Source organism: Sitodiplosis mosellana, unplaced genomic scaffold (assembly GCF_009176505.1).
Source record: "Sitodiplosis mosellana isolate CC-2019 unplaced genomic scaffold, AAFC_SMos_1.0 Smas_scaffold_1518, whole genome shotgun sequence".
Taxonomy (NCBI): domain Eukaryota; kingdom Metazoa; phylum Arthropoda; class Insecta; order Diptera; family Cecidomyiidae; genus Sitodiplosis; species Sitodiplosis mosellana.
Window position 1 is genome coordinate 12,208 of NW_022596760.1, and position 22,186 is coordinate 34,393.

Below are 22,186 nucleotides of genomic sequence, written 5' to 3' on the forward strand. Positions count from 1 at the left end.
TGCTGTTCACCCGCACAAGTTGTGGAGATGGTTTGCCGAATCAACAAAAATTGGAGAAGAAGAAAATGGATTCCGTTCGTAGCAATTGAGTTGCTTTGATTTGAATAACAATAATGCTTACAAGATTTGGAAAATGGTAAAACGGTGAATATGATGCATGAGTCGGGGATTGAAAACAATCGTATGATTTGTTTCGCCTCGAATTGCCATTCGAATTTTGAACGGAGGTGAGATGACGCACCACTTGAGCATCAAAATGAATTTGTTTACAACGTTTGTAATGGCGGTGAATGTGGCGCGTTACACATATTGCACACTGGGATCAAGTCGATTTTTTTAGTTTGAAGCATATGTTACCGATTGAACATCTACTGAGTGAAACCATTCAATTTCGCATTTCAATGCCATTATGTTATCGATGGCGACAGTCATGTTTTTACCTAAACTACGATATTTTCCAAAAAAAAACCCACCGAAGAGATTTCGTTCAATTCACTGAGCAAAATTTCCAGTAGAGCTGATTTTGTCGAGTTTGGAGGGAGGTCAAACGGACGTATTACGGCATGGAGAACTAATGTGAATTAGGAAAAATGTCAATTGGACTGATTTCTACCATTAATTGAGAAACATTTCTATATTATAGGAGAACATCGCCAGAAAATACGAATACGAATACAAAACATGTAGTGCACATTGATGATATTGACTTTGCAAAACCACAAAAAAGTACCATTACCAATCGTGCTATCGCTTTGTGGAGAACAAGACCACTGATACGCTTGAATGAGGGCATATTAGATTATAGACGATCGTCCAATATTTATGAGATTTTGGGCATCACAGTACTTGCTCATTTGAGGCTTTGGCACAGAGTAAAAATTAATGAATGTCTTCTGTATGTAGGCGCATGGATACGGATACGGATACAGACACGGAAACTGTTGACGAATGCTAGGATTGTGAAATGTATGTACCGAAGAGAAAAACACCAAACGATTGCAATGGCACATTTAATGATTGTAGTTCTATTTGAGCCTCCAAGCAATCACATTTACGACGGTCTACGAAATACGTATAAAGTAAACAAGTGCTTCGAAAATGAGGAATACACATAATTTACAAAAGGATAGGTAAATTATTGAGCAAAGAAAAACTAATACCAAATGGAGGGTGAAGTTAAATTTTATTAGACGAAAAATCTGGACAATTGTTTGTGTAATTTTTTCCCTCTTTTCTTTGTGACTGATTTATACGTGTTGTACGTGTTGATGAGCATTGCGCATTGAACAAGTGTTTCGTCAGAATGTGTTCCAACAAAATCGCAACGTTTTATGGAGACAGCACTTATAATTCAGGTTCAATCGTTTCCATATTACGGTACCATGACACGTAATATATATTGAAATTTCAGCTGCTCAGGGCTCATATGTTTCCATGGTAATAGTAAATAAAGCGTAATATTTGCAAGACTGTTTCATGACTGAATTACACTGTGAGATGGAATGGGACATTCATATCCTGTACAATTCACCTTTAATTGCCTGTCAACATTTGGCTGCTGTTGCTGTCTTTCACAATTTTAGTGCGACCCATTTCGAATACACACGATTAACCAAATAAAACAAAAAAGAATATGTCACACCGAATAGCAATATAATCTCAATTCAATATGAATAAAATTTAGACCTACGTTATTGGGCCTAAGAGAATGTGAAGGAAAAATAATTTTCTTTATCACTGAATATGAGACAATACAGAGAGGACCCATCAAACGGGATAAACACAATTAGATTATTGATAGCATTGATTCAATAAATTTTAATGGAATTTTCGTAGAATATCTCTTTAAAACGAATTCACTTCAGTTTAGAATGATAATTCTAAATAATTATGCATAAATGAGTGAGTATCATTCAATTTAAATCGGTGTGGACCTGGACACAAAGTCTATTTCTATCAATGATGATAGAACATTACCCCAACTTCGAAATATAACACAAATTTATTTATTAGCGGTTTTAATTGGTAAGTTTGTGACAATATTTACAAAATATAATACAAGCAATTGCATTTTTTTGTTTTTATCGATTGAGTTTGTTGAATACTTGTTTTAAGAGCAGCAGTTTTTTCAGCAGCTATCATGAAACGAAATTCTATGCCCGCTTTCAATGCAAAAATGTATGAACGGGCGAAATCATGCGTATAATGGTTTCGAAAAAAACACAATAATTGAAAAGAACAAAATACAAACGAATGCATAACAATATTTCATTGAAAATCATTAAAAAAGGAAAGAAAGGAAGAATGAAGGAAGGAAAGAAAGAAAGAATGAAACGAAGAGACGATCCCAAAGCCATGCCTCAACAAACGGAAAATCGACCGAACAATGCAAAATCGAGAACAAAGCAACTGAACATTCTATTTGAATCCACACAAAACGGACAGAAGTGAAGGCAAGAGTACATCGCCTGATTTGTTTCTTTTGTCCATGGTCGATTTGCATGCGTTGAGACCCGTACAATTTGCTCAATATATTCAAATGCGGTTTTGGACATTGTGGTGATATCGATATCGATACTGGTACTCGTACTCGTCGTATTCATAATCGTTTCTGAATTCGTATTTCTTTTGTTCTATATTATTATGTGTGATCTCGTCTTCCTTTCGAATTTAATACATGATTGGATTTGCGCAAAACAACGATCAATTTAGAGCCTGGAATGGTGTATTGTAAGATCATGCACCCGGGTAGCAAGAGCTAAAATTTTACACATTTTGGTTTCACTTTTGCTGCTTACTTATGGTGAATATCTGCAAGAAATATTTAAATTGAAAAGAAATTCTGAATTTTGCAGTCTACACAAACAAACTCCTCATTCAATAATTCCAGGCACATGCGTTGCAGCGAAAGTTTGGTACATACAGATACTTGGTAGACATTGCATGAAAGTCTTTTTCAATTTGAATGGTGTCAGCATCGCTGCCGCATAAGTGCGAAATTTATGCTAATAAATAATGGGCTTCAAGGAAACATATTCCAAAAACTGAAATGAATTTTCAAACAGAGGCATTTAACAAATAATGGTGAGCGGCACTGGTTGATACGCCAAATTTCTGTTTGTAGCAGCAAATTCAATTGCAATTGTCTTTTGTTCACGTTATAAAACATAAAAGTGGTCAATGACATTTTTGCAACCGCCGAACGGATTTAGTGCATACTTACCGCAAGACACGTTTTAACCATATCTTCGAGTGAGTCTTTGTGTCTCTCACCCTCAGTTCAAATGGAATGATCATCAGCATCTACATACGTAATATTTGTGGAAAGAAATGTAAACTACAACAATACACAAAGCAAACAAATAAACTTCGGCACGGTCAGAATATTCTGATCGCCAAGGCATAAGATTGTTTTGCATATCATTTGCTTGAATCGCTACTTTTGATTGGGAATTGCATGGAATGGCATACATTCAACATTCACATGAATAAAGGCAGATACATATATATACAAATTGAATTCAGAATTTCATTGAATAATCATTATTTAGTTTTTTTTTTTATTTAAAAAAAACTGCCTGAAATCGTGTAAGCGTGGGCTAGATGAAACAAAACGAAAGGTACGTTAATGCAAATACGGTGTATGCTTCTTAACGAATTGCGACTTTGCCAGCAGCATACCAACAAACGAACACATTTCTTGCAATTAACGTGCGTGTGTGTGTGTGTGCCGAATGCCGGAAGAAATGGCAGCATTTTCAGGAATTCAAGTGATCTTTGTTCCATAATAGCTACAGTGAGAACAGTAGACATCCAAAATTGAATAAAATTAGAAAACAATGCTTTCGTTCAATAATAATCGTAATTTTTATCCGCTCATTCCTACGTACTCGCTCAAGTAACTGTATTACATTTGCTATCACCGAACAGGGAAAATTATGCATTGATCAACATTTTTACCTATATCTTTTTGGCATCTTCGATACTTGAACATTGATCTCATCAGTTTTATTCATCTAAAATGGAAAAATTGTCGAATTCAACATTTCATTGAACAATAAATGTGTGGCCTACTGAACAATATTCTAGTTGGTCAAATCTTATATGATTAGAACCCCCATCGATATTTTGGCAAATATCGGGAATTCGTCGTCGAAAAATCGGGAAATATCGGGAGTTTTTATTAAAAAAATCCGGATTTTTTTTTGAAAGGGAAAAGCAAAAAAAATGTATATAAATATAATGAAGTTCATGAAGATATTTCTAAGCAAAAACGTGAAAATTAGCAATCGTCGTCGGTAGATTCAATGTATGGCATGTTATTCAGTAGTAGAGCAGACTGTGACATTCGATTCTTGTCCTGTTGGTTTTTGCAGCAGATTGTATTGCGATATACGAACATTGCTTCTTTCGCGGCGTTCAGTAAATTGTCTTTATTGTCGAAACACTTGATAACTGGCATTGTTGTTAGTCTTGCTTTCACGATATTTTGGTGTTTCGGTTGCATGTGCATTAACGTCACTCATTCCGCCGTTAGTGATCGAGAAATTCGTATCGCACCACGCACATTTTGCTCTTTCGGTGGAAAAGGTACCATCCTTCAGAGCAGATAACCAACCTTGGCACTGCGGTTGACTTTCCCAACTCTTGTTGTATTTGGTGGCTTTTGGCATTATGAAATTATAATTCGAAAACAATATTTTGGATTTTTCCAATTGAATTCAATGCTTACACTTTAGCGGTCAGTGAGTTACTGAACTAATTACACCCACAATTCGAAATCGATGCGCTCACAATTTGCAATCGATCAGCAGTTAGATGTAACCAGTGTACAGTGTTGTCGAAGATAATCTTATTATCTAGATAATTCAGATAAGATAAGATAAGATATTATCTTTTATCTTATCTAGATAATTTGATAGTAAGAGTGTTTATCTATTATCTTATCTAGATAAGTAAATTTTTTCATTATTTATCTGGGTTTTTTAGATAATTTTCCAGATAATTCTGAATGCCTTGGTTCCAAAGTGGCGAAACAAAAATGCTATTCAATTCCGAAGTACTTGCCAGAAGAATTGATGTTCCAAATATTAAAATCGTATAGTCAATTTCGATTTACCGTTTACGGTACAAGAAATTTGCCATTACAGGGCAGAATTGTGATTAGTAATTCACTGAATCCGTCACTTCGCGCGTGAATTACAGATTCAAAAAAAAAATCTGGATCAAGATTCATTTTTTTCTGGATCAGAGATTCACTTTATTCTGAATCATTTTCGATTTGTGATTCAATCTAAAATAATTTATTGTCCAAAAATGAATCACTGATCCACTGAATCAAAATAAACTGAAACTCTCTGAAAAATGATTCAGTGAATCTGATTTATGAATCTTCGTGATTTTTGAATCCGCCCACGCGTATTTGCCATAAACTTTCATCGATTTTCAAGAAAATCAGCAATGGCGATGATTTTTTTCGGATGATACACGCAGGAAAAGTATGCCATTTTGGAGAACCATTTGAGTTTCACACCAAAACAGTTGTTTTTCCAAAATCGGCAATAAAGTGAAATCGATACTGCAAATGTTTTATCTTTTTTTCTTATCTAAAAATTCATAATAGATAAGATAATATCTTATCTTTTTTCATTTAGATAAGATAATATCTTATCTTTATCTAGATAAATTTTGAAAAATAGTTGAATCATCTTATCTTTATCTAGATAAATTATTTCTACTTTCCGACAACACTGGCAGTGTATATGTTTTGGCTACAGGTGGGCGGAGTAAGAGAGTATAATTCATACTCCTACTCCTACTCCCATACAAACGGAAAATGAGTATGTCTCGACATACTCTCATACTCATAGATACTCTATATACTCAGAGTATATACTCTTTGATTTTGAGTATGTCTCGACCTACTCATTTTTTACCCAAAGAGTAACTCTACACCTACTCTTTTTCCCAGTCTTTTTCATACTCTTTTTCCTACTCATTTGAGTATGTCTCGACATACTCATTTTTTACCCAAAGAGTAACTCTACACCTACTCTATTTCCTACTCTTTTTCCTACTCTTTTTCATACTCATTTGAGTATGTCTCGACTTACTCATTTTTTTGCGAAAGAGTAACTCTACACTTACTCACTCGTTTTCCCTCCCTCAGAAAAATATATAAAGGATATATAACTTTTTCTGAGGAGAAAAAAAATTGAAAATGAGTATGTCGAGACATACTCAAATGAGTATGAAAAAGAGTATGAAAAAGAGTATGAAAAAGAGTAGGAAAAAGAGTAGGTGTAGAGTTACTCTTTGGGTAAAAAATGAGTAGGTCGAGACATACTCAAAATCAAAGAGTATATACTCTCATACTCAAAGAGTATCTATGAGTATGAGAGTATGTCTCGACATACTCATTTTCGAAATGAGTGAGTATGAGAGTATATACTCGCGAATTCGCCCACCTGTAGTTTTGGCGAAGAAGCAGAAACGAATAATTCTTGGAATAAACTAATTGATTACTTTAACATCTTAAGTACTGTCGACTCATTTTTGTTGACTTATTGTCTAGAGTTGTTTATTTGATAAAATGATCGCCAAAATGAAATATGTTTATGTAATCGATTAATTTATACCGAGAATTATTCGTTTCTGCTTCTTAGCCAAAACATATGTACTGATTAGATCCATGTTGCAAAAGTTGATTCGATTGTTATGATTCATCATCGAACAAAGATAATATTCTATGATTTGAATAAAAAAAATTGATATTTCGAAATTTTAAGAAATATCGGGAAAATTGACTAGAAAACGAACAAAAACCGGGAATCGGGAAGACGGTGAAAATATCGGGATTTTCCGGAATTTCCCGGCAATTCCCGGCGGGATGGGGGGGTCTATATATGATGCATGCATTTGTTCATGGTGGCTGTAACCCATGAACTGCTTCATTCTTCTTGCCAATCATCTATCTATTTTTCTTTTACTGTGGCCGTGCCATGAAGTTGCTTTTATTTTGTGATTAAGGTTTTGAGTATTCTTTGAATTCTATACAATTGAATCTACCGCATACGAATTATAAGACAAAATCACATAATAATTACTTCTTAGCGAATTGACTAGGTAAAGCCAATTTCAACGGATAGAACACACAACAATTCGAAAATAGTATTTCATTAGGAAAATGTTTGGCAAATAAAAAAATATATTATTCCATTTGAGACAAATATAGTTTTGCATGAAAAAAGAAATTGTTGATTGGCATTCACATCGTAAATGATCAGTAAGGAAAGTGAAAAGATGATTCATGACTAAAAGAAATAATTCCTTTATTCGGTATTGTGAGTAAAGCAGTTAAATGCAAGTACTTTTTTCTATCGCATTCACCAATAGAACGAAAATTTCCAATTACACACATCACAAACGGCTCAGTACTAAATATTATAGAATGCATTGGATAAAACGGATTTATTATTTATTTTCGTTTCTGCATACTGCTTTTCTCTCTCTTCGCATTAGTCTGACTTCCGGAATCATATACATTGTTTAAATATTGAATATGTTTGCATTCAATCCACGTATAGCTGGCATCAGGTTATTTTCAAACAATCGAACATGAAGAGGACGAACAGAGAAAGGGAAAGAAAGAACGAGTGAACGAAAAATAAAATTGGAACATGTGTTCGGTACGCGACGGATAATGTTCGAATGGACATGTACATTGACAGTGATAATAGGAATTATTTTAGTTCTCTTTTGTTCAACATTTTTTGTCTCTTTTGCCGACCGCTTAGTGCCTCCGTTCACAAATGCAGCGCACGCATTGGCATTCACATCGATTCCAAAAAAACTAAGTTTCACTGCAAACAATTTTTCTTTAGATTTATGAATATATATAGCAAATCGGTCACCGTGCCTTCAAATGTTCAATATGATCTTACCGATTTGACGACAAATACATCAATCAAATCGTGTATATACCCGTGTGAAAAATTTGTGACTGACTAGCCAGCCGTCCAATTTCGGACTTTTTGGCTGACTATCAGTAACTAAAAGTGATTATCTCGAACAAAATATTCGACTGTAGTCAACTTCAGTTATAGTCATCTAGTAGCCAAAAAGTCCAAAATTAGACGGCTGGCTGGAAGAATAACTAAAAGTGATTGTTTCTATACAACATTCTTGAATTCAATCAACTTAGCCAGTTTTAGTTATTTGCAGCTACATACAACTGAATGACTGTCAGTCACTTTATTTGCACACAATGGATGCTTATGATTGCAATTTTTTCACTTGTCTGAAGCCATATTTTTGTGTTTTAACCTAAAACACCGATATCTGTTTCGATCGAAATACAACTAGTATGCGACCATTTTTCTGATACTAATGACAACAAATCACAGTATTTCTCGGTTTAATAATTATCTATTAAAGTATCAATTCGAAATGTTGATAGTTTTGAAGTCGTCGATTAACATTACACTGAATTTTCCATTGAACCATTAAATGGTTTGGCTAATACAGAAATGAGGTACATTGATCATTACTTGTTTGATTTTAATAATTAGCTACATTCAAATACAAACCATGTATCATAATGCGTTCGCTTTCAATTGATTGTTTATGTTGCGGCGCTGTTGTCCCGGTGTTTGTTTGATAAAATACTTAAAAACACCACTAAATTTGCTGTTATCCATGTGCAAACCCATTTTGCCATCTCATTTGCAAATTGTGTATTTTGAATATGCATCGTACAACGTATATGCTTCATGTATTCACGTGAATGGATGACATTTTACTATCCACACATGGGACACGTTGGTAAACTATTTTTCTTCTAAATTGCCAAGTGTCGTTCGTGCTGATTTTAGTTTGTTTCCTCTGTCAAGTCCATTATCCATGTACGCCATTGTCAATGCAACAAAAGACCTGAAACCATTTTGAAAATACGATAAAATTCTAATTCTCTGCCAGCCAGAGCTTCTGGCTCATTCGTTCGTTCATTTGCACGATGCTATGGAATTTTTGTGGTTAATTGTTTGGGTTGCATATTGTTGTGCGACAAAACCACGATTAATGATTATTCGTGCTGATTTCTACAAAATACACATTGGTATATACATTTTTACCCACAGCACGAACGTAATACGATTTCAAAATTGAAAATATCGAGAAAATGACGCATAATCGAAGGCTGTTAGCCCATTAATACGTTCATTCAACGTTTAATGAATGACGTGCTTTCTCGTTGCGAAAGCATCAGGCGAATTGTCAATCGATTTATTTTATTTGCCTGCCGAAAATATCGCGCATTTTGATAATTTTGTTTATTCATTTGTGTACGCGTGTGGTGATACAATTTTAAGCAGATTTTTTTTCTAGCTTTCTGGCACATCTATGGGACGTGTACGCGTGTAATTCACATTATCATAACACGATTTGAAAACAGCGATTGAAACAGTGGGCTCACAGTAGAGCCTAGTATTTACTTGTCTTTGTCAATTGCGACTAGGTATTGCCGAATGTGGATCATTTCAAGGATCTTAAATAAATACTTTGCAATTTAGCTCAATAATATTGTGGCATGTAAAATGAAACGAATATTTGCACTTTGTATGTATATTCATCGAAACGGAACATTTTAACAATAATAATTTGCCGTTTGTTTGTCTGTCTGTTTGTAGATTGAGCAATTTTTCAACGCACATTGCACATCATACATTGTATGTATGCATAAGGTATGCGTACTGGGGATCGAAATGTTTATATCCCTTGATTGACTACGTTCGTCGATGTCCCGGCTTGTGTGTGTGTGTATGTGTGTGCGCACAATGATGCGTATTGTTATTTTGTTTGTAAAATGTTAAAACCATTACAATCTGTCTGATTGTGCATTGTGCAATATGAATGCGAAAGCACTGTGATGATTGTTTGCAATGCTGTTAAAATGTGTCACATGTGTATATATTTTGACTGCGGGTGCGGCTACCCATTTACCCATGTTTATTGGTAGATTCGGTTAGATTTTCGATGGCTTATTTATTAAATAGTGCAACATATGTAATGTCCAAATAATTTCTTGATCAATATTCCCGAATGTTATACGCGCTCTGCGTGCCTTCCATCCGAATTCGCTGCAAGTGGTCAGTAATTTAATGCATACACACAACACATGTATACATGATGTTTCAGTCATTCGTTGCAATCCGCCATTCGAAGCCATTTGGGCATAACATACACATGATTACAAACTCAAAATGATCATAATTACAAAGCAAAATTCATTTTGCACAAATCCAAGCTTTACTACAATCCAATTAACTTTCGATTGCCTATTCCAATAGCAACTTGAATAACCAGGAAGAAATATAGTCTAACTGGCTAAATCAAATATACCATTAATTACAAACATATTCTCTTTCCTTTCCATCGACCTGTAAATCATTTGAGGTCAATTCATTTTGGCCTTTTAAAATTATAATAACAATAGAAATAATAATCATGATCATTTCAACATTTTGGTTTGTATCAGCCTAATACTTTCAGATGAAATACTCCTTAAGATGTGACCAAACTATTGAGGTTTCCATTCTGAAACACTTTTGTGGCAGCAAGTAGTATTAATTCAATGTGTCATTGAATTGTGAAAATTGTCCACTGAAAAAACCATAATCAACCTTACCTATTTTTGCTATCAGATTTCGGAATTCCAGCAATCAAAAATAATGTCAATAGATTCATTTCGATGAAATATTTAGCAAATTCATTGCTTTATTTATAAATCAGCAAAATGTGTTTTTAATTACAATATGCGGTACCTACTAATGGTCAGGAGTGAGTCAAAAATCCATTCAAAATACATTTTAATTTGGCATTTTTTAAAAGTTGAATTGTGCTAATGAATTCAGTCATGTGAATAAATATTTTCGCAAATAGCATGTCATTCATAAATTGTGATGTGTTGGGAAAAACGGTTGCCACTGAAACTTCGTATATAATATTTACAAATTGATATTTGAGGTGTTTAAAAAGAGGGGAAAAGGGAGAAATAGCCTCGAAAATTGAAAGGGTACAAACAAACACACACAGAGAGAAACGGGAATATTTATTTGCAAATCATCATATTTTACACAATAAATTCATATGAGTAGAGACTCATTCTGCAGTTGATGAACAAAAATCAAATGATGAACAAAAAGTCGTTTGTTTATTCATGCGTGTAAATGAATGCGTTGGCTGTAGTGCTCAGTAATAAAATGTGACAGGTTAAAACAGAGCGCAGGTGAAATGAGATTTTGGTTTCGTTCAACAGTGAGCGATTGATTCATTTTGGTTTTTGATAGTAATGAACTGGAGTAAATGGCATTTTTGAAATAACAGCTTTGAACATTTTGTCGCGAATTTTCAAATCGACTTGAGTGCCGACCGCTTTGTAGTCACTGGCTACATAACCCATCGCAACGTTGCCTCCGAGACTTGGACTTGGGCATCCACTAATGATAAAATTCAATAAATAAAGATAGGAAAGTCTATACATCATCCAACTATTCATTCAAAATCTCAGTAAATTACCTGGTCACAACGCCAATTGGTTTATCACCGCTTAAGATTCGTACACCGTGTCTAGCAGCCGGACCCTTTTCCAACCGAATACCAACTCGTCGACGTCCACAACCGTTCTTCAAGTGATTCAAAATGGTCGCCGCACCAGGAAAGTTTGCTTCTGCCCGACGACGTTTTGCTACAATATTTATGGCGATTTGAGTGAGTTCGAAATAAATTATTATTCATTGGTATTAATTACCAACTAGCCATGCTAGACCGGCTTCAATAGGCGTTGTCTGTTGATCGATATCATTGCCATACAAGCAAAGTCCGGCTTCAAGTCGTAATGAATCTCGGGCTCCTAATCCAGCCAATTGCACTTTGGCTTGTGTCGAATTGAGCAACGCTTCCACTACGAATTCGGCCTTTTCACCTGGTATCGAAATCTCCACACCATCTTCACCTGAATTTTAACACAAAAAACATACATTTTGGACAAGAAGTAGATGAAAACGCTATGAATAGACCAAACCTGTGTATCCGCATCGTGTAATTCTGCACTTAACGCCAGCTACATTGGCAACTCTGGTTTGCATGAAGTACAAATCGCGTAGCGAAAGTGATGAGATGTCTTCGAGTGCAGCTACAGCTGTTGGTCCTTGCAATGCCACCAATGCACATGCATCACTGTCGAGGAATTCAACTGAAACGTCTTTGCCGAGCTTGGTAAATCTTTCCTAATTTCGGATTTCAAATAGTATGCATTCAATTCGGATAACGTTCAATTTTCTTGGCTCATTTATTTGCCACAATTTCTCGTTGCTCTTTTCACTTCAACAAATCTTATTGCATAAAGAGCAAGATAATGGAGAAATGGAGAAATGGAGAGCACATTTGCTCCAGTTGCTTACCACACTTTCCTGTATGATGGCCATATCTTGCTTTCGGCAAGCCGCATTTGATACAATATAAAGCAAATCATCTGACACTTTGGTCACAATCAAATCATCCAAAATGCCGCCGTTTGTATTTGTAAACACGGTCAGAGTGCCGGAATTGAGCTCAAGTCCTTTGATATCAGCCGTACAAATGGATTCAAAACACTCAACAGCATTCTTGCCCCGAACATATGTTTGCAGCATGTGAGACACATCAAATATGGATGCATGTTGTCTAGTGTGTAAATGTGATGCCGAAATGCTGAGATTGCCATATTGCACCGGCAGCAAATACCCCGCAAAATCAACTAATTTCCCTTTATACTGTTCATGCAAATCGTACAGACGCGTCTTCTTTGGCAATGCACTTAGTTCCGGTTGAGTACTGCTTGCCGAACGTCGTTGCAACTTCATCAACGATAAAGTATTTGCTCGCACCGAACCAAACAATAATTTCGAATTAGTCATCGCATATTTTACTGAAGACATACTCATAATTCACTCCACTTGACTTCACTTCACTTTATTTCTGTCGTGTATCACTTTGGCCAATTTCCGTATGAAATTCTTCTATTATTTTTGCTACAATCCCTTGTATCCCTATATAATTAAATTTTGCACTTGATAATTTCTAGTGTGCTTACTTGTCACGTTCAAAATGACTTCTGTCAAAAGACATTTTAAACACTGTCTACATAAGATTGTTACAATTTTGTCGCACACACACGCGCATACACATACACGAGTAATCACACGAACTATGTTTGTCATTCAATCGGCCAGAATCGTTGTCGCTGTCGTCGTCGTTGTTGCTCTTCCAAATGTTTGTTTGTGTTTATCACAAATTTGTGGCTCCAAAGGTCAATGGTTGTGTTTGACAGATTCAAAATTCAAACGAGATCACATTCTTGAGCTCAATATTTCCAAACAATTTCGTCGCTGAGACGCATAAAATGAAACAGTCTGACGCGTTTGATATACGTATATATATATGTACATGAAATCAATTTTTTCTCTCGACAGATTAACCGCCTTTAACTGGATGTGCTCATTTCAATCGTGTGTGTGTGTATGATCTTTTTGCTCCTGTTTACATTAAGTGAACAAAACGCATCACTGCAAATGTGATTAAGCCATTCAAAAACTGGTTTGAAACCGGTTTTGATGCGGTCAACCATGTCATTTAAAAACAATAAATGATATCGCTCATTTTGTAATGTTTCGACTGCCCCTTTCTCACCGCACAAACGGGATCCGTTATTTATCTCGGATTTTCGCCTTCACAAACCGTTACATTTCACTATCGCATTTCTTACATACAAATTCTGATGAGCCAGTCAGTTAAGGAATATATATATATATAGAGAGAGAGAGAGAAAGTTTATATTTTGACTTCAATACTCGATTACACTAATCCCGATTTGAAATTGAAACTTGTAATTTTAGTTGCTTTGGACGAACAGTTTATGACGGATTACTGATTAAAGTATTATCAACGAACGTTGATTTATTTCGCATCCGAAATTGGCCGTTGTTTACTTCAAAATCAGTTGAAATTGAATTGAAAACCAAACTTATGATTATATTTATATTTTATTGATAGAATGATGTAGAATGATCACCCAAACCCCAGCAGTGATTTGTTTGAATAACAACCAGTTGCTCTGTCGTGCTTATCATTTCGGTTCCATGAATAGAAATGAGTTGATTGTGCCAACAGCCAACAGCCGACGATTACTCGATCAACTACGAATGCAGCCCATTTGTAACGATAAGATAGAGTCCAATCATTCGTAATAAGGTCTGCTCTGAATATTCGTTTTCTTTTTTGAGCAAATAAATACCGAAAAATGAGTCTACAAAATAAGTTCGAAACCGAAAAAAAAATGCGATGAGAACATCGATAGAGAAATTAATAAAGAAGTATAAGAAGCCCGACGGACAAAATCCACAAGCTTCCCATTTGTTTTTGACGGTGGTTTTGCGTCGCCAATGTGACGCTATTATTCTTTCTCGGTAGCTGCACATAATGACTTAGTGTCGCATTGGCATTAGATTCATGCAAGTACACAACAACTTTCCAAGTGGCTTGAGCATCAACTAAAATTACCGGCAACAAAACAATACCAGACCATAAAAAATGCACCAGACAAGAATGCTCGCACAGTGTCACAGTGTGCACGGATGGAACAAATTTTCTTCGCTTTTATTTCAATTTTCAAATGAAACCCCGTGCGCATTTGGTGCAATCAAAATGAATAACGGAAAGAAAAGTTTTGGAACGTGGCAGACATTCGAATCTGGCATTTACGCCACCGTGAGCGCGTCTGGAGATGATTATTTCCAATTGTTTTTTACACTATTTGATATTCTCCATGACTTTATTTCCTTTTTGTTGCTCAGTTCGCACATAAACAAACTTATTTTTATTGCTGACTTGAAGGCAAGCGTCGACTTTGCTCTCAAGTGAAATTTATGAATTTTACTTTCGCTGGCTTGCAGTTGGATTTACAACGTCGACATGAAATAGTGAAAGAATGTTAGCATGTTTTGTCGCGGCGCGTATGTGTCTTCGCTAACTATCCCTTTTCATCGTTGTGTTGCTTTGGCTCGGTTGAGGATCAATTGAAAGCGCAAACTGAATTTTGAATTCCACCATTTCTCGCACGGATAATATATTTCTGCAATAGCTTATGGACAACTTTTAGCCTCATTCGAGCATTTGTTGCGGTTACAACCCGAATTTGTCGATCGGAAAATCAGCCGCACGAGTGAAGCAACATACTAGAGAAAAAGGTATGCGTTGTAATTGTTACTCTCTCTCACTCACTCAATTACCTCTGACCGTCGCTCAGGTGGTATCAACACCGTCCGATACTGGCTTTACTCTGTAGACTATATATAAGTTGCACTTTTTTGTTTCGTTAACATGTTCGCAGGCGGATTAGCATCACACGGATGCCAAACCACCATCCGAAATCGTCAGCATGTGAATTTATCTGCTTACAAGTTTGCTAACGTATGACGCGCTCGGTTGAGAACATTAATTAAGAACTATATTTTCTTGTATAATTTAGTTTCAGAAGTGCGCTGTCGTGTTTCATGTTGAATCAGATTTGCTGTGGATAGATTCAAAGCACTTTCTCAGCAGTACACTTCCTGATTATACATTTTTCATGTTGCTCCTTGTGGCTCATGGTCAATAGTACACCAAGCAGTAGAAAATCTTTACAGAGAGAGGAACAGATACAGACATTTAGACCGACGAAACAAATACAGACGCTCAGAAACTGAAAAAGAATGATTAAAAGTGTTGAAAACTTGTTAATAAATAAGCCCAGGCAATGTAACACATTGCGGCAACATCTTTTAATTAACTCGCACTTGTTTCACGCTCTCACTGCGAAAAGAAATATAAGTATTTTTTCCCTACTGGTTACGGCATTCATTTCAAAAGCATATAGATGTATATATATGCTTGTGTGGGTTGGAGCAAAATAATTTTCTGCTGGCGTTTAGTCTAGGGGCATGTGGGTTTTTCTGTTGCGGATTAATTTGGAATCAATGTTAATGAATTCATTTTACCAGGAGTGACTCTCTATCGCCTTTCGTTTTTCGTTTTTTTATTCACTTTTATTCCATTCCCAATTTCATAATACGAGTCAGAGCATGCACACATTGCATGCATCCAACTCGCGTAGCACTGTGGCACTTGAGCCATGGAAGTGGACGCGTTGAAGACGGTAAACGACTTTTGTGGTTTAACACCAACATCACCTTTCATTCCATTTAACCACCACCATTGCCACCGTCGTCATCATTGTCGCTGCAACGATGGTCCTGAAACACTCTCTGCTAACTTTAATTTAAATTTCTTTTCTCACTTCAAACACGTTTTTGCCATAAACAAAGATGGGAATTGCGTTTAAAGTATAAGCTGAAATAGCATGCGATAAAGTTGAGACAATATCTAATTTGCTCATTGCTCACGTGATCCATATTAACCAAACAAAAAACATCCCGGAAAATGGTATGGTACATATAGCTGCATTGTGTGTTATATAAAATAGAAGTCGTATAGAGGGGATTCCATTCTTATCGTACGCAAAATGCGCTGCATCAAATCATGCAGCATTTAAGACCGACAAAGTAGCGACTCATCAATACAAATGAAATTGGTGTAAATTTTATTAAGGACGATCCATACCTTAAATTAACGTGCAGCCAAAAATAAATATATTGAAAAATATATACTAAATTGCATATAATACCTAATAACAATGGACTCAAAAATAATACAGATTTCATTGATGGCACATTTTTCATCATTCAACATGTATCGCTGGATACATTTTTTTTCTCCATCTGATGGGAAGTTAAGAAGGAGATTTTTTTTGGATTTTCTTGATTTTCATTCTAGATTTTTGCTGCGAGGAGAGGAAATCTGGAAAATCTGAAAAAAAAAAATCAAGAAAATCCAAAAAATCTTCGGGATTCAAAAAAAGTTCCATTCCGACTTCCCATTGGCGGAAGAAAGTTCTGGGCTCAAAAAGACCCTTGAGAATAAAAGTCAAACCTTAGCGAATTGAATAGAAACAGGAACTTGAAATAACATATCACGTACTTAAGAAAGGAAAAAGTCTGCACTTGCTAATAATAAAATAAATTTGAATTAAAAATTGATTTTAGTTTTATGGTTGTGTCACATATAAACGGCTGAGAATATCCGTTGGGCGTGTTTTGATTCGTTGGTAAATGTCCATCTTGAAAAAGTTGTACGCAAAAGCGGTACATCAAAATAATTTTTTGGGGTTTTCAAACCGTGGTTACAACAGCACTTGTACCCAGACACCGCGCATTTGTGTCTACGAAATTGGTTGACGTTTCAATTCTATGGACGCCGCCATATTGAAAATTCACGTGCGATATGGTGCACGCACTCAATAGTTCCACTTATCTTAATAAGGAATCTATATAGGTGACGCTACCACATCGTCTTTCACATCGATTTAAATATTGTAAAATATATTAACATTGATTATATAGGCTTTGAGCGCACTCCGCTTGTACCGCTTATTCGTACAACTTTTCTCAAGTTCCACATTTTACTAAGCATTGAAATACGTTCAAATAATATTCTCAGCAGTTTATATGTCGAGACTGTGTTTACAGGATTGGCGGATATTTTAACACTTCTAGCTCCAATGCTGCGAACATATTACGTATGAATTCAATTCAAATCAATGAAATCGTTTGATCCACGTCATCATCGTCTGCACAATTACTGCTGTGTGACCAGTCTTTCATTGGCCCTAATCAATTTCATATACTTGGCCGTTAGAATTCCTTCGAGTCTATGCATTATGCGAATGGAATATGGGTTGATTTATTTAAAAGTCAACACATAATCTAAATTGTGATGCGAAGATGAAGCAAAAACCACACTAACAACTTAACAAATTATATTCCACCGCTATTGCAGTAGCGTTCCATTTCTATAACGTTACTGTGACACTCAAAGCGTTGAAAGTATTACTCTCAAATATTTAATTTATTCTATTTTTGCCATATACATTCGGATGTTTATGAGCGTGGTTTAAAGGTAACTGCGGTCGTTGCGCAGTCTTATTCATTTTTATTACATCTACCGGAGTATAAAAACTTTTCTCATTTCATATACAATGGTTTTGTGTTCGGGTGAACACTCTGCCTGTTTTGAGTTGAGAAAGAGTTACATGGCAATTCCAAACGCAGCTGTAGTTTTTTTTGCAAAGCTAGAAATTCCATTTGACAAAAGAAGATGGTACTTAACTAGGGCATCGTGTTTTTCACAGTAGCTGTGGCGAAAAAAATCAAGAGCTACATTTGAAAAAGTTGAATACGTTTAAAATAGGAAATAAAACGCAGAAAAGGTCATTTTCAAAGCAATTTATTCCGAAATCGCAACACAAACGGCTCTTAGCTCACACAACCCCCCCCCCTCCAAAAAACAAGAACTAATGCAACTATCAAATGCACGGCACGTTTTACTAATTCAGAAGATAAATAAAAGGTGAACACAAACATCATAAGAAAAATCATGGTACGCTGAATGAATTCGTTGCCAACCCGTTGATATTGGGTAATTATAGTAAAGAGAAAATGCAAAAAAAACCAACAACAAATGAACAAACTGTTGAAATCCAACTATTTTCATCTGAATTTTCCTTTGTATGAACAATGCAAAACGAAAGTAGAACAATATGTGTTTTCGTAATTGGTGTTAGCATTAACAATATTTCACACGTTGTGTTTTGCATTGTGCACTATATTAAAATATACACAGTATACAATTGTTGCTGAAATTTTAGCATTCTCACGCACACATACACACATTAAAAAAAACGACGAGGCGAGGAAAAAGAAGATGAGGCGAAAGGGAACGAGTGCAGATCTCAGCTTGTTATCGCAGTAGGTTTGCATTGCGAGCATTAGTCGTTGAATGTAAGACTAAATTGGATAATATGCGTTTGCAAGAATACCATAAAATCCGATCCGATTGCTCTGCATATGGGAAAATGGATACATATAAACATAAGCATAAATGCCGCGTACACAAATTGCCCAAACACTGGAAGTTCACGCAAATAAAGCAGTAGCCGACAAATCCACTGTACCATATAACCATCCGCTACTGATACTGCTATCACAGCCACCTCTGCTACTGCTGCAACTGCTGCTACTGCTGATGATGCTGCTGCTCAAATAAAAATAAAATAAAAAAAAATCCGGCATGAAAACAGGAAGCATAAATATAAACATAGAATGTGTACCGTAAATTACCCGATATTCAGTGGAAGCAAAGGTGTGAGATTTCGTATATATCGAACGATACAACACATTTATACGCAGAAAAATGACACGAGATAAAAAAAAAATACGACGGTGAATCCTCAAACGTTTATTCCAAACGACCGGTTCAAATGAAAAGCATCCATATCTACCGTGAAAAAAGAACAAAATAACACAACGCATGGTAATATCGGCAAACGATGTCGGTAAGATGGCACATACATTGGGAGAAAGATAGTAGCAAAACTTGATTATTTCCACCGAAAAAAAGAAAAATCCCGTAAAAATGGTGAAATTACGATAGTCAAGTCGTAAGAATGGTTCTAATAAAGAAGTTAAACCAGCGACTAACAAGGATTTACGTGTTTCTCTATGCACAACGCTAACATAAACATGGCAGGCAGTAAAGCAACACATACACATACATTAATATGCTAACATTTTCTCGGTGTGTTTTTGTTCTGTTCACTTGTCTGCAACACTAGTTCACACTTTCATCGCTGTCGTTGAGGTTTATGCATGCATTGAATATATTAGAATCTGTCAAGAAGTTGTCATTTACGCAGTTCGGATGCAGTCAAAAATCGAGGAAAATGCCTCACTTTATTTGCTTGGTTATCTTACCATTGTCGCCGTCGATTCTATATGAACGACAACCAAAATTTGAAAGACGTTTTGATAGAGAAGGTTTCAATGTTCTTTTTTTCTGGTGCTATGTGTGTTCTATTTTTGTTTCACTTCTGCAAGATGCATATGAAAGATTCAAGTTCCATTCATTCGTTTGTTTGCTTCGTTGTGGAAAATCTACGTTTCAAAATCGATCACACGTGACATTTGTTTGCTTCTACATTTTGAATTCACTCGATGTTTATCATTCATTTGATACCTTTTTAAGCCTTTTCAAACTTTATATGGAGATCGTTTGAATATTCGCTTAGGTCTGCGCGTCCGATACATGATGACATTAAATTTTCGTTTATCCTCTATGTCCGATTATGCCGAATCAAAATTACCACAAAATACTGCCGGAAAAATATTCGAAACGTATTGTAATCAAAATCAATAAAATACGAAATATTTGGTGTTTTCACAATTTACAATATATTTCCACCTTTGAAAACATTCAGCGCCACTGTTTGATTTCGTTTGGCAGATCATTGAATAATTCAAGTCCGTTATAGAAACTGTATTCATCTCGGATTACTTCCAAATATTCAGATGAAATAGAAATATCAAATGAAAATATCCTATACTTTTCGCGCATTGCATTGATAACGTATGAATAGCTAGCCGATGGCGAAAACAAGTCAATTTTTGTAACGTACACTACCGGACAAAAGTTTGAGGCACATTTAAAATGCATTATTCTTATGTTTTTATTTCTCATTCAACCCAAATTTTAGAGCACGCTAACATCATTACATCCGTATGATTGAAAATATCGGATATTTTTATGCAATATTTGTGATGCGTCCACCAAATCGCACTATATACGTGTCCCCATGTATTAGCGCACACATTGAACTTAATTTGTTGATCGTTTTGCACACGAACAGACACGTACAGATATAACAACTCAGCAGTAATGTGTCGCTTGGTAAACGCATCACAAATATCGCGCAAAAATATCCCGACTATAACTTCAGTTGACTTTAGTTGATTGAATTTATATTTTTGTTCTAAGAAAATCAAAGTGAAGTCCCAAATTAAGCAACTTAGATTGACTTGTAACTTCAAATGATTTCAGTTAACTATGATAGACTTACACTACACTTTGTACTGAAATGTCAATCAAAGTAGGTCATTTTTGTCCGAAATTAGTTAACTGACTGCTCAGTTACAATATTTGCACACGGGATTTGATATTTTTATTCAAGCTGATATACTAGTAGCTAGCGTGCTCTGCCCAAATTTAGTTTTTAATCTGAAAGCCTTTTGAAACTCCGACCGAATGAATGATTTTGAAGACAAAATTTGGCCGGCATATGGCCATTTTTTTGTTTGTCAAAATCGGCTTCATAAACAGACCAACAGATTAAAAAATTACGCCTGCCGATTTTGATGTTTCATACTGAATATACCATCTACTTTTCAAGACCTTTCCAGTTATATATACAAATTTTGAAACAGATAGCCTCTTTAGGAAAAATAAATAACACGTTTGAAGGTTACCCCTTTATCTGAAAATTACGTGAACATTCGCTTAGATTGATTTTAGAAAAAATTTGAATTTCGTGTGTTGTGTCCGTGCAGATACGTAACTTATGAGTCACCTAAGTTCAATATCTTGTGCACCAATTGATTGGAGTTTATTCGTCATAATGACGACCATCAACAGTTTCGAATGTTTGTTCGAGGCCCAGGAACACTACCACCACATAGTGACCGTCTCCATGTCTATTTTCCAGTCGTTGATCACGAAATGGTTTGCTGATTGAACGTTTTGCGTTCTAATTTGAGTCCATTCGTAAACTGTTATGTCATAATATTCAAACTCAACTGAATAAATATTAACGAAAAAAATAATTAATGCAATTAGTACAAATAATTTAATTGGTGTCGTTTATGTATTTTTTTTAGTTCAGTTTAAGCCCGTCAGAATTATTAGTCTGAGCTGTCACTTTGATTTGCTTGTTATTAGTCATCTTCGTATGCATTCAATGGATACTGTTACATTTAAATTATTCATTGTTTTTCATTTGAATTGTATTCACTTGATGTGACGCATTCGAGTGTGTGCACGGCACGCACCGTAAAACATTCAATCGTTATATCTGTTTTTCCTCGTTTCCTGTCGTCCATATATTCATTTGTATCTATCGTAACGCAGTCTATTACGAAGTTTCATTGAAATTGATAAATACATGCTG

General features: G+C 35.5%; 1 protein-coding gene and 2 long non-coding RNA genes across 3 annotated transcripts; 1 reads left to right on the forward strand and 2 right to left on the reverse strand.

Annotated features, from left to right (window-relative positions):
* Nucleotides 1–11,086: 11,086 nt before the first annotated feature.
* On the reverse strand, nucleotides 11,087–14,186 carry LOC129571173 (aminomethyltransferase, mitochondrial). The gene is made up of 5 exons (XM_055450937.1): nucleotides 12,459–14,186; nucleotides 12,080–12,284; nucleotides 11,807–12,010; nucleotides 11,575–11,743; nucleotides 11,087–11,495 (listed from the first exon to the last, which is right to left on the reverse strand). Exons 1-5 carry the CDS (start codon nucleotides 12,978–12,980, stop codon nucleotides 11,327–11,329), a joined length of 1,269 nt encoding a protein of 422 aa, XP_055306912.1. The 5' UTR covers nucleotides 12,981–14,186; the 3' UTR covers nucleotides 11,087–11,326.
* An 820-nt stretch (nucleotides 14,187–15,006) lies between these two features.
* Nucleotides 15,007–15,722, forward strand: LOC129571174 (uncharacterized). The gene is made up of 3 exons (XR_008688222.1): nucleotides 15,007–15,281; nucleotides 15,425–15,504; nucleotides 15,563–15,722. It is a non-coding gene; the product is annotated as an uncharacterized LOC129571174 (long non-coding RNA).
* Nucleotides 15,723–19,923: 4,201 nt separating this feature from the next.
* LOC129571175 (uncharacterized) lies at nucleotides 19,924–20,519 on the reverse strand. Its single transcript, XR_008688223.1, has 3 exons — nucleotides 20,428–20,519; nucleotides 20,203–20,338; nucleotides 19,924–20,120 (listed from the first exon to the last, which is right to left on the reverse strand). It is a non-coding gene; the product is annotated as an uncharacterized LOC129571175 (long non-coding RNA).
* Nucleotides 20,520–22,186: the final 1,667 nt, after the last annotated feature.

Coding starts and splice junctions, on each gene's coding strand:
- LOC129571173 (XM_055450937.1), bottom strand. CDS start 12,980: ATGAGTATGTCTTCAGTAAAATATGCGATGACTAATTCGAAATTATTG. Junction 12,011..12,079: donor TACACGATGCGGATACACAG/GTTTGGTCTATT, acceptor GTTAAAATTCAG/GTGAAGATGGTGTGGAGATT. Junction 11,496..11,574: donor CCAATTGGCGTTGTGACCAG/GTAATTTACTGA, acceptor TTTTATCATTAG/TGGATGCCCAAGTCCAAGTC.